Below are 12,329 nucleotides of genomic sequence, written 5' to 3' on the forward strand. Positions count from 1 at the left end.
AATTTGAATTGTCATACAATATTTACCAAGTAAAACATCGTAATTAATCGTGATCTTTGCAATTAATCGCGATGATACAATGCTATATAACTAAAGTTGAATGTCATATAAAATTTACTGAGTAAAATATTGTGATTAATCATGATTAAATGCTGTATTAAAAAAGTTGAATTTGAATTGTCATATACTATTTACCTGGTAAAACATTTTGATTGATCGTGCAGCGATTAATCGTGATTGATCTTGTTTTTAATCGCGTAAATAAAGCTGAATTTCAATTTTCATGTAACATTTACTTAGTGATTAATCGTTATTAATCCTATGATTCAGTGCTGTATAGATAAAGTTGAATTTGAATTTTCATATAAAATTTACCTAGTAAGACATTTTGATTGATCGTGCAGTGATTGATCGCGATTAATCACAACCCAAAAGTCTGATTAATCTGATTATTTTGTTTTAATCAATTGACAGCACTAATAATGATTTATATTTTTGACTCAAATATTAATAAAATAAGGAATTTTCTTATTAACCAATAAAGAATTAGAGATAAAATAACTGGGTAAAGTCCATAGTCTCACGTTTGCCCCTCCCTCCTGTTTTTTCCCTCATGAATCTCTCTAGGGGAGGCTCACGATAAGGACGTCCAAGTCGTGGAGTTGCCTATCGTGGACAGCCTTCACCCTCGACCCCCGTACTTACCCCTGGCAATCCCCGAAGATCTGGCCCCGCGCCTGCACCGTCTGCACGGAGACCCGTCCGTCTGGTGGGTGTCCCAGTTCGTCAAATACCTGGTCCGTCCTCAGGCGTGGCTGGAGAAGGAGATCCAACAGAGCACCGCCAAGCTGGGCTTCAAGCATCCCATCATTGGGTGAGGAGGCGTCGGCTTTATTCGCTACATTTTCCTACTTAAAGCTTCAGTTTTTCTGACTTATTCATTATGTTTATGCAAGAGAAGTTTCATCACTGAGCTTATCGTCAGTAAATGGTCAGATCACAGGGGCTGCAGCGACTACAAGTTCATAAAGCGTTCATATTTACATATACACACCAGTGAACATTCCGATGGTATCATGGGAGTTCGAGGCTGAAATGTTGGGGTTCGAACCGTCGGTCTCAACTTCTTTGATCCCGTCTTGTTGTTGTTGACGCCCGACTAAACGCTTGATCTTTTCTATCAAGTATGACTAAAGACTAAAGGCAATTTCAGAGCCGATAAATCTGAAGCCAACGAGGAAGGAGATCCATTATTACTGAGAAAACAACCACAGTGGCCTGGCAGCCACTCTTTTATCTTCACTGGTCTTTTTTAATTAGCGCTGCCGTTTTATTACATTTTTCTTCTTGTCAACAGATCCCATGAGACGCCCAAACACAGCAGTGAAACTCCTCTTATGAGAAGCTGACCTACATTGTCATCCAGACTTTGTTCAAACTCACAACCTGCACATTCATTCGTGTCAGGCCCTGTGTTTGAATTTTATTTTATTTTATTTTATATGGTGCTAAATTTAAATCCCTGAAAGTATATATTTTTTAAATTATTATTTAATCAGGAATTAAAAAAATAATCCAAAAGTGTCCAGAACAAGCTGGTTTCTCGGGTCAAGAGGTCGACCTTAGAGGTATCAGTTTGCTCTCCGAAAAAAATGTTCGAAAGAAGAATTCAAGAATATAAATTTACAGTTTTGTGCACAAAGATGAGATTAAAGTCTGGGGACAAAGTTTGAAAACTGCTTTAAACTTAAAAGTCGACATTTTAAACTTTAAGGTAATATAACATTTTGAAATAAATATGTTAAATAATGTGTTTTAAATTTGAAAGAAATACTTTTGTATTTAAAAAAAATTAAAATTTCTAAAGAAAAAGTTTTGAAATCAAAGTGAATGAAAAACAAATTGTAAATTTAAAACTCATTTAAACTCAAAAGTAGACATTGAAAACTTAAAGGAAATATGAACATTTAAAAGAAATGTATTAAAAAATATATGTTTTAAATTTAAAAAGGACTAAAACAAAATTGTATATGAAAAAAAATGATAATTTTAAAAGAAAAATAAAAAAATTGAAAAGTTTTTAAGCTCAAAATTACACATTGTAAATCTGAAAAAAAGAAATAAAAATCAGAAAAAGTGAACATTACATTTAAAAGATACATTTTTGAACTTGAAAAAAATGTAATTTAGAAATAAATTATTTTAAACTTGATGGAAATATTAAAAAATGTAACTTAAAAATAAAAAATAGAATTTTAACAGAAAAATATCTTTTACATTTAATTACAAAAAAAGTAAATTTGAAACTAGAACTGAAAAAAAATAAATGAGGAGATAAGTGAACGAAAATGAAAATAATAATAATACATGTTTTTGTAATATAATATAATATTATTACAATAAAAAATAATACAAATAATTTTGTTTCTGAATTCTTGTTTGTTGGTTTTGAGCCTTCTTTTTTAACATTTTTAAATTTAATATATTTTTTTACCCAAATTTACATTTTCTATTTTTCTCATTTCCATTCTCTGTTTTTGATTGACTTTGATCTGATCCTGCTTTGACCTCATATAAAGGCTACATATAGAAAGTCAGCTCAAAGCTGCACTAAAGCTGAATTTTCAGAAAGATTCAAACTTCACAGATGAATAATCAGCAGGTGATGTTTTATGCCGTCAGTAGAAATCCTTCATTTTTATCAAACTATGATCTCTCAGCCAACTTTTTTTCTTTTATTTTTCTTGCATGAATAAAATGATTGTTTTATTTGACTCAGTTTGTCCTCTAATCCTTACATAAGTGATAAAGTCATCTTCAGTCAGTTTATAATTTTAGTTTTCCCCATAACATTAAGATCTGATCGTTTTTAAAGTGGAAATATACACCAAAGAAGAAGCTCGGCTGGACACATTTGGAAGCTTGTTTACTTAACCAACACTGGTGTTCCTTCCAGCAGCCTCTCCTGACTCATGAATAATTCTTTATATCAGAACTTCAATCCTAAATGAGACGTTACCAAAGATTCTCTCTTGTTGTTTTAACCCATTTAGTTGTGTAGACTCTGGGCCAACATGTATAGTTTCCTCAGGAGACGGTATTTGTTATTGGCTCCTTAGCTAACCTTTCATAAGCTTCACCCTCCATAAAAAAGGAAATAGTTTAGAAGTTTAAATTTGTCTCTCACATGGTTTTCCACTCATCTTTTTTGCATTTAGCTGCAAGCAATCACCGCTCATCTCTGTGTTTTTCTGTTGTTTCTCACCTTCCATCCCTTTCTTCCTATTCAAGCAGACCTCTTTTCTTTTAATTTATTCAATACTCCTTTCATCATGATCCCTTTTTTCCTGAATTGTTCTTGTTTTTTAGTCTCCATCATATTCCCTGGGCGTGCATCCATTCTCACATTCCCTTTCACTCTCATCTACAGCTTTCTATCAACACTCTTAATGTTTCTTACACCCATGTATGCCCTTTTCTCCCAACATTCCACCGGGAGACGCTCACTGAAATTAAGCGCCAGATAAAATAAAGTTTCTAATTAGTGCTGCCACAAACGATTATTTCAATAGTCGACTAATCACCGATTATTTTTTCCGATTAGTCGACTAATTGGGTCTTGGGCAAACTGGATGTAAAGCACACATCTTAACCATCATTATATTTTAACTAACTAAAAACTAGATATATAGCATTACCTCTGATAATGCAAGTCTGAATGCTGTTAGCTGAATTTGGCTGCTAAAGATGCTAGCGCTGATAGCAGAAGAGGCTAAAATTGGTAGTTGAAATCGCTGAAGCTAATAGCTCAAAACGCTGAAGCTGATAGCCGGCTAAAATATTAGCTAAATGTCAAATTAGCCTAAAAACAAAAAAAAATCCTAAATTATTAAGATAGCTTGCATGTTGCTGATATATTAGCTAAACTCCAAATTAGCTAAAAAATTGAAAAAAAAATTATAAATTAGCCAAAACCGCTAGCATGTAAATATTAGCCTTGCTCTAAAATAGCATAAGAAAGCCTGAATTAGCCAAAACAGCTAGCATGTAGCTTGAAAAATAGCTAAACGTCAAAATTCCCTAAAAAAGCTAAACTAAAGCTAAACTTTAAATTAGCCTAAAAAACAAAAAAAGCCAAAATTAACCAAAACAGCTAGCATGTAAATATTAGCCTAGCTCCAAATCAGCCTAAAAAAGCCTAAATTAGCCTAACAGGGACATGTAGCTGAAATATTAGCTAAATTCCAAATTAGCCTAAAATACTGAAGAATCCTAAATTAGCTATAACTAGCATGTAGCTAAAATATTAGCTAAACTCCAAAATACCTCTAAAAACGTTAATAAATGCCCAAATAGTCCAAAATGCTAGCATAACACCATTATACTGTATGGTCTTTACATTATACTTTCATCTTTACGACACTCTGACTTTATATAAGTATATGGTAACGATTAACCGACTATTAAATTAGTGGTCGACTAGTTTAATATTCGATTAGTCGTCAATTGGTTGACTAATCGTGGCAGCCGTATTTCTAATCCCATTTATTTGAACCTCAATACCTTCACTTTGCGGCACCTATGTTGCAATAAAGTGACTGAACACTACTATGTATTGTGGATGAAGGTGAGGCATGCATATGTGAAGTATAGGTGGTAAATGTTGGAAGTAACTTTGAGGTTGAATAGGAATTCTGAAGTAGCGTTTCTGAAGATGGCTCTCTAAATGCCAAAGCATGGGCCACTGTAGCCGCCCGGTCTGTGCTCAACAGTACCAGAGCGAGTAGCTCTTCCATTGCGTGAGTTAATTCAGTATAATGGTTGCCAGGACGGTCAGAGGAAATGATCGAGTGGGATCCGGCTTGCAGCTGCAGCATCACCATGGCAATCAGAAGGGATGATATAAATGGCAACATTATAGAAAAGAGTTGGCAATAGAATAAGTGCAAGCATTGGTAAAGCCCAGTAAAAAGACCAGCTGAAGACACCGGTTTAAAGTCAAATATGAAATATATGTCCAGTTATATTCTACAGCTGTTATAGATATTAGGTCCTACATTTTTTCATGATATTTTTTTCTTTACTGCAAGTTTTTCATATTTTATACCATGGTGTGGGAGTGTTTATTGAAAAGTAATCCACAGGGATAATGGACACCTAAAAAAGACGTTCAAGTCACACGGATGGTGTGTGTGTAAGGACCCAACACATGCTCATTACCTAAATCGACGCATGCTGAAGTATGGTTTGGACGTATTATTCTTATGGTTGAGAGCGTGAATCGATCATGTGAACTGTCATCTGTCACCAGCGTTTTGGGAATACTTATTTCATTTTGTTGAGGCGGAAGTAGTCTGAATCTCTGATCAAGGTCTAGCTTTACCGAAAGGGAGCCGGTAGCACTAGGAGGTCTTGAATCAGGGCCCAATGAAATCCAGAATCAAGGCGATTTATCTGGACACGGACCGGTCTTAGGGACGTGCCCGGTAATGACAAGGTACCAAACGCGGTACCGAACGCGCACCGTGTCGGACACGGGTTAACGTTGGGGTACTAGTGCGGTCCACAGCGTCTCGGTACCTGGTCCAGAGTTGGGTAGCCCTGATTTAATTGGACTAGCCAGCATGTCAACAAAGTTGGGTATATCCAAAAAGTCAATTTTTGACGGAGGGGTTCCCTAACCATATTTCAATATATGACGACTTGGGTAATGAGTATGTGTTGAAACACTCGATGGTAACTGGAGGAGGAACTCCAATTGACATTCGTTCTTCGTTAAAGCAAGACACTAGAACAGACGAGTGATTTTGTAGTTTCCTTTCACCTGTTTGATGAATTTAACTCCACATGAGCGACTTCTGATCATGTAGACCTCATCTGGCATTATCCCGTACATAAACTGGCCAATCGCATGCCTGAATTAAAGTATATCGTCACACTTTGAATGGTAAAAACTTTTGACGGATTCCCCCAAGTCTAGACTTCCAACAATCCTGATTAGCAAGAATAGTTGCCATAGAAATGATAACAAAGACTGACATGGACCAATCACTGCTTACTGACTTCTGGCTCCAACATGGCCGCATTTATTATGCGAAAAATTGAGCCGGAAGTAAGACATTTTCTACGGGTGATGTCACTCTTACTCATTCTCATACAGTAAATAGCCACATCTAGCTTTCATCTATGTATTGGTTTTTAGACATGGTTCCATCAGGAAGTTGGGATTTTTTTCCTAAATGACAGAAAACCTTTAGCACTAATAATGAAAAATAACTGCACACTTTTAAATATTTAAAAGAAATACAGATATTAATATCTTTGAACATACGGTAGAAGTCCCACTTGATTTCATTTGCCACCATAGGTCAGGGGGTTCTGGAGAAAAGCAAGTCATAAAGTGAAGGAGAAAATATTTTGGTGGAAAATTATAATAGGAATTTTCCAGCAATGGGGACGTATTAAATCACCAGATGCAACTGCAGAAGTCATCAAATATCAGAGATAAATGTCACAGAGAAACGCATTCTCACTTCCAACTCTTGATGTGTGGGTGTATGGTTTGGGTCCCCTCCACATCAGTCTTGGATGTTCTGGGTGTCCCCCACTTGTTGTTATTGGACGTGCTCAGTGTTCCCATTGAATCAGGGGTCTCTGACCTCTGGGGCCTGAACCGGTACCGGTCCGAGGGCCGCTTGGTACCAGGAGACAAAAAATGCATATGCTAATCAGGGTCCCCAACCCTCAGGATGCGTACCAGAAACCCAGGTACCCTAACCCTGAACCAGTTTGGTACCAGACCAGTTCCACTTTTTCTGTGGAACTGGTCTTACAAGAGATTCTGACCCCTGATTTAATGGGAACAGCCAGCATGTAAAAAAAAAACCGACAAGTTGGGGACACCCAAAACTTCAAAAAGTAACATGTAGGAGTTTCTGAACCACAACGTCCATATATGTCGGGTTGGGAGTGAGAATCTGTAGCACCGAGTGACTCAAATCAAGAGATTTTTTCCAAGTTGTAAGAGTTAATTTAGTTTTTGAGAGGAGTTAGCTTGTTGTTTACCATCATCTTTAATTTGAGTCGTAAAGGGAAATCTTAATTGCAACTCTGGCATGTGTTAATGTCAAAACACATTTCATTGGCAGTAACTCTGCTTTTAGTTCATGTAATAATGAGCTATTGTGTCAAGTTTTAGATATAAGGAAGTTTTTGAGCCGAGCAGACCGCAGCTTCCTGATCTTCTTCACTTGTGTCTGGATGGCAGCCAAAGCCCTGGGGTCATTCTCTAACGTGTAATTTATTTGGTCTATAGAATCGTCATAATCTGCACGAATCAGCACTGGCTGTGTCTAGTGCGCCGCGTGTGTCCTGTGTCTTTAATGAATGCATTTACACCCACTGTAAGATTTGCCCTGCCTTGCCAATACCTTATGAATAGATGGGAATGAATTAAATTACTGTTCCTGTCGTGTGGGAGAGAGCCGATAGGAACAGAGGAGGGAGGAAATGGCGAGGAGATGCACGAAGCCATGCAGCCTCTGCTGCTCTGACAAGAGAGAAAAGGGCAAAGGAAAAACAGGGTTTGCAGGAACAAAGAAGAGCAGACATGAAAGAAACAAAGCAACAGGAGAGAGGGATCCTGACAAAAAGCAGATGTCAAGACCTCTGCCTAATCAGAGGACACAGAGATGATACAAGATGATACACTCCAACATTCCTGTCACCTTCTGCCCCCCCATTCTTCTCACTTTCAGTCTTTGGCACCCCAGCACAGTCGATGATTGATACCTTGCCAATGGTAGAAATCAAGAGCAGAGCTTTCTTTGAACTTCTGAAGCACTTTTTCTATGTTTGCCTCATCGTCTCACAGGAGTTAGGGTTTTTGGAGATGTTTCGCTCGCAGAAGCCACATTTTTTTTACAGTGCCAATGAATGTCTCTGAATAGATCCTGACCATTGACCTCAAACAGGAAGTAGCCACTGAATCCGAAATCCCATAAACGTATTTGTCAGGATAAGCATTCTTTCCCTACCTTTTTAAAGCACGTTCTTGCTAATACTAATTTCTTCTTTTCTGTAGTGCAAGTTATTCAAGTTATAAACTGGCCAATCAGATGCCTCAGCAAAAGTATATCTTGACTGCTTTCCCCCACGTCTCACATTTGAAACATTTGATTGACAGATTTTGCGTAGACTGCTTTCAAGTGGTAGCTGTGTGAACTTCCAACGAGCGTCTTCTCGATTGGGTGGAGTGGTTGCCATAGAAACGCAGACTCTGACCAATTTGGACCAAACTCCCTACTGGCCCTAACATGGCATTGTCCATATCACCAAAACTGGTGACTGGATTGACTTAAATTAGTTGGAACCCCAATTTATTTAGTTGGATTTTTTTTTATGAGTGACATCACACTCACTCAGTCCAGTTCCTCATATACAGTCAACAATCCTGCCTCTAGGTGTTCTGGTGTAGCTGACAATGGGCTACTGTCATGGGGGGAAAAATGTGGGATAGGGATACTATTTTTCATCATGAAGTGGGGGGAAAATTTTTCAGTTGTGGAATTGTCATATGCTTCTCCAAGTTGTATAATTAAGTAAATCTAAAGGAACTATTTTTTTCAGTCTAAGTGCTGCAATACTAACTCCATCCATCTTGTTTCGTCTTACCTGCAGGGTACATGTGAGACGGACTGATAAAGTGGGCACCGAGGCAGCTTTCCACCCCATAGAGGAGTACATGGTCCACGTGGAAGAACAGTTCCAGCTTCTGGCCAGACGTGTCCGTGTCGACAAGAAACGCGTTTACCTGGCCACCGATGACCCATCCCTGCTGCAAGAGGCTAAGACCAAGTCTGTTCCTAATAGATCTGCTAAATTTTAAACCGTTACTTATTCCTCACCTAGAGGTAGATATGTAATAATCAAGACAACAATCAGAATACTTGAATTCAAGAAATGTCCTTTTGGGTCCTAGAGTGAAAAAAGGCTTTGGATTATCTTTGATGGTTTTTGGTTGATTAATTGACCCAATTATGAGGCAATTTATAGCTAAATTGATAACAAATATAAGCAAATTGTGCAATTATCTGAAGATGTGTTTCTTTTAAATAAAATGTAACTAATTTATAGATACAAAGTTAAAGAAATGCAGCAAAATCTCATCTTTTCTTTCACTTCCTGCTCCTCAGGTATCCAGACTATGAGTTCATCAGCGATAACTCCATCTCATGGTCGGCTGGCCTGCACAACCGCTACACTGAGAACTCTTTAAGAGGAGTCATCCTCGACATCCACTTCCTGTCGCAGACGGACTTCTTGGTTTGCACATTTTCCTCGCAGGTCAGCTTATTTTGTGTGGAAGAATTCTGGCACCCTGGGCTGCTGTTTTTTGTTTTTTTTCCTTCTACACCACAGTTTGCTTCCTAAATCAAGTTTGGTTTAAAAGCTCACCAAAGCTCTGCCTTTACAGGTACATGTGCAGGTGAAAAATGGGCAAACCTTTACAGGTGCACCCACGAAGTCTCAAGGTTGTAGACAGTCATTGAACCTGTAAAGCAGAAATACTGCACCAGGAGCCCGTTAGTGCTGTTCAAGTGATAGGTACAAACATCCTGTTAGAGGAAACTAGACGATCAAAGCGTCCTGAATGTGCCCCATCACCTCCAACACCCCATACGCGCAGCACATGTGAGCAGTCAGTAAGGAGCCAATCTTACTGATGACTAGAGTGTGGCGTAAGTCATCACCCCTACGTCACAAGTGTTTGCAACTTGAATTATTCTGAATACAATTACCACACACACGACAATAGTACGTTCTATTTTCATGGCATTCGTTAAGGTGGTCTTAGGCTGCAATCATGCCAGATGGATAGGATTTGTGCGGTAGGGGCGTCAAGAATTAATGTTAAGTCTATATACTGACGCGGTATGAGATCCTGTGGTAACATTTTGGCGTCCGGCGCGGCAAACCCATCAGGGACTCGACTTTGGGGATGTGACGTTTTTAATGACTCAATCGAAGGGTAGAAAAATCCAATATGGCCGCTCAATGCTGGGGTTGCTGTCCCGGTTACTGTTCGGGGACAGGTTGTTAGCCTATCACAGAGCTAATAGAGCTGTAATGATCGTGCCCGTTACGCTAGTGTACGCTATGCTAGCTCTGCCTGACCCAACTTTCCTAGACTCTGAATGATCTGGTGAACCCAGACATGCTTGGCTAGAGCTCTCCAAAAGATATAAACCCAAGCTACTTACTCAACATCATCTATGTTTTCCATGTCGTGGCAACAAATGAAGTCCAGAAAAACTTTGGCTGTTGCTCCGCGGCGTCAAGGCATTGAGCAGTAAATTTGATGCACACCAATGCAGCATTACAAGCCTTGAAGACCCACCTGCGCTGCCTTTAAAACTCGAACGCTCGTCTCTACAAATCTCCACTGACCTGGATAACCCAAAAACTTGTAGAAACTTAAAGTAAAAGTTTGGGTTCACTTGCAAGTGAACTCTGGTGCACTTAAAACTTGAATGCAGAGATTTAAAGTAATGTCAGAACCAAAGATGGAAGCACATCACCTCCATAATCCTGCAGCTCCTCACTTTGTGGTGGAATTACCGGAAATATTCTCCACCCTAGAATAAAAATAAACAAATTGAAAAAAAAAAACAAATTGTGGTGCAGATCAAACCTGTCGTTCTGAATCCCCCTTAAGTCACATGAATAAAAATGCTTACAGTGCAAATCTATTAAAATGAAAACCGCAAAGTCTTATGGTTTCATACCGATTTTTACTGATGTCTATTTTGAGAAATACTGCCCCCTTCAGAGAGCTGATGTAACTGCGTGACCTTTCCATTTTTTTTTGGTGACATTTCTGCCCTTTTAAACCAAATCTGCGGGACTATAAACCCCTAAAAGTCACTATGGATTCACTGCTGGGGCAATTATAATCAAAGATGCAAAACACTACAGTTCCTAATCTAATCTCGCACTAAATCCACTTAGTCGTTGAGTCCTTGATGCTTTTAAGATAAGATCTTCCGTGCTTTAGCTGTAGAAATGACAATTACTGGTAAATATTTCTCCTTTGTCAAAACCCAGCACATCTTGTGTTATTGCTCCCATGTGATTAACAGTGATCCCATTGTGTGATTTCCTCTCACATGTTTCCAACAATAAGGCTGTTTGTTGCTCCTTTGACTCGCAGTCGAAGCTTTTGTCCTAAACGTTCCCGTTCGAGTGCGAGCAATAAGATGGAATAGAAAAGGCTTACTGCCTGCTCGGAAAATAATGTGAGAGCTTCTTAATTCCTGCTCAGATTCTCGGCTTATTAACCCTCTTGAAAGATTTAACTGGAATGAGTCGCTTAGCTCGTTTTATCCGCCTTTGTATCAGGAAGGAAACGGAGCGTAGATGTCATACAGTGAACAGTTATGTCCGTTCTCGAGCCTGAAGAGCTGATTAATTAAGACATTCGTCAATTCTCATGAATTCATTCAGCGGAAACAACAAAAAAATAATCCCCGTTATTGTTTGTTTCTCTTTTTTCTTCAGGTTTGCCGAGTGGCTTATGAGATCATGCAGACGCTGCATCCAGACGCCTCCTCTTTCTTCTACTCCTTGGACGATATCTACTACTTCGGGGGTCAAAACGCCCACAATCAAATCGCCATCTACCCACACCAGCCGCGCAACAGCGAGGACATTCCCTTGGAGCCCGGGGACGTGATCGGCGTAGCCGGAAACCACTGGGACGGATACTCCAAAGGCATCAATCGCAAACTGGGCCGCACCGGCCTCTACCCCTCGTACAAGGTCAAGGAGAAAATCGAGACTGTGAAGTACCCGCTGTACCCCGAAGCAGACAAACTGCTCAACTCTCAAAAGAAGTAAAACAGGAAAATGAGAAACTGAAAAGAAGAAAAGTGGAGAAATGCGTATTCTCCGGTTTCAGGGAAGGAGGCTGCTTTTGTACAGAAGAGAAAAGAAAGGCGCGCTCGCTGCGCTCGGCTAAGAAGAAAAGAAAAAAAAAGCCTAAAACCCATGGGTGAAAGGAATGAAAATGCACTCTTGTGCGTGTTTGTGTGTGTGGGAGCGTGTGTGTTCCTGTGTGTAAATGCTTGTGCCCTCCCCCCACTCTCCCGCCCTGCACCTGGCGTTGTGACATCGGGTCCGTAGAGATGTAGACGTGAACATCAATTTTTAAAGAAAAGCAAGAAAAACGATTAAAATCTACACGACTGACTGAGATTTCCCCTCCGATGGAACTACTGTCCGACCGGTGTAAGCGTCGAATCGATGATCGAGAGAGAAAAACATTTTAT

General features: G+C 39.2%; 1 protein-coding gene across 1 annotated transcript in view; it reads left to right on the top strand.

The window, feature by feature from the left end:
• Positions 1 to 12,329, top strand: part of fut8b (fucosyltransferase 8b (alpha (1,6) fucosyltransferase)) — a gene marked incomplete at its 3' end in the record, with an annotated part of 111,829 nt that extends 99,500 nt beyond the window's left edge. The window contains 4 exon segments of the mRNA XM_024291702.2: positions 628 to 874; positions 8,680 to 8,856; positions 9,195 to 9,345; positions 11,560 to 12,329. Coding sequence (XP_024147470.1) covers positions 628 to 874; positions 8,680 to 8,856; positions 9,195 to 9,345; positions 11,560 to 11,898 — 914 coding nt within the window.

This window comes from Oryzias melastigma, linkage group LG24 (genome assembly GCF_002922805.2).
Source record: "Oryzias melastigma strain HK-1 linkage group LG24, ASM292280v2, whole genome shotgun sequence".
NCBI lineage: Eukaryota > Metazoa > Chordata > Actinopteri > Beloniformes > Adrianichthyidae > Oryzias > Oryzias melastigma.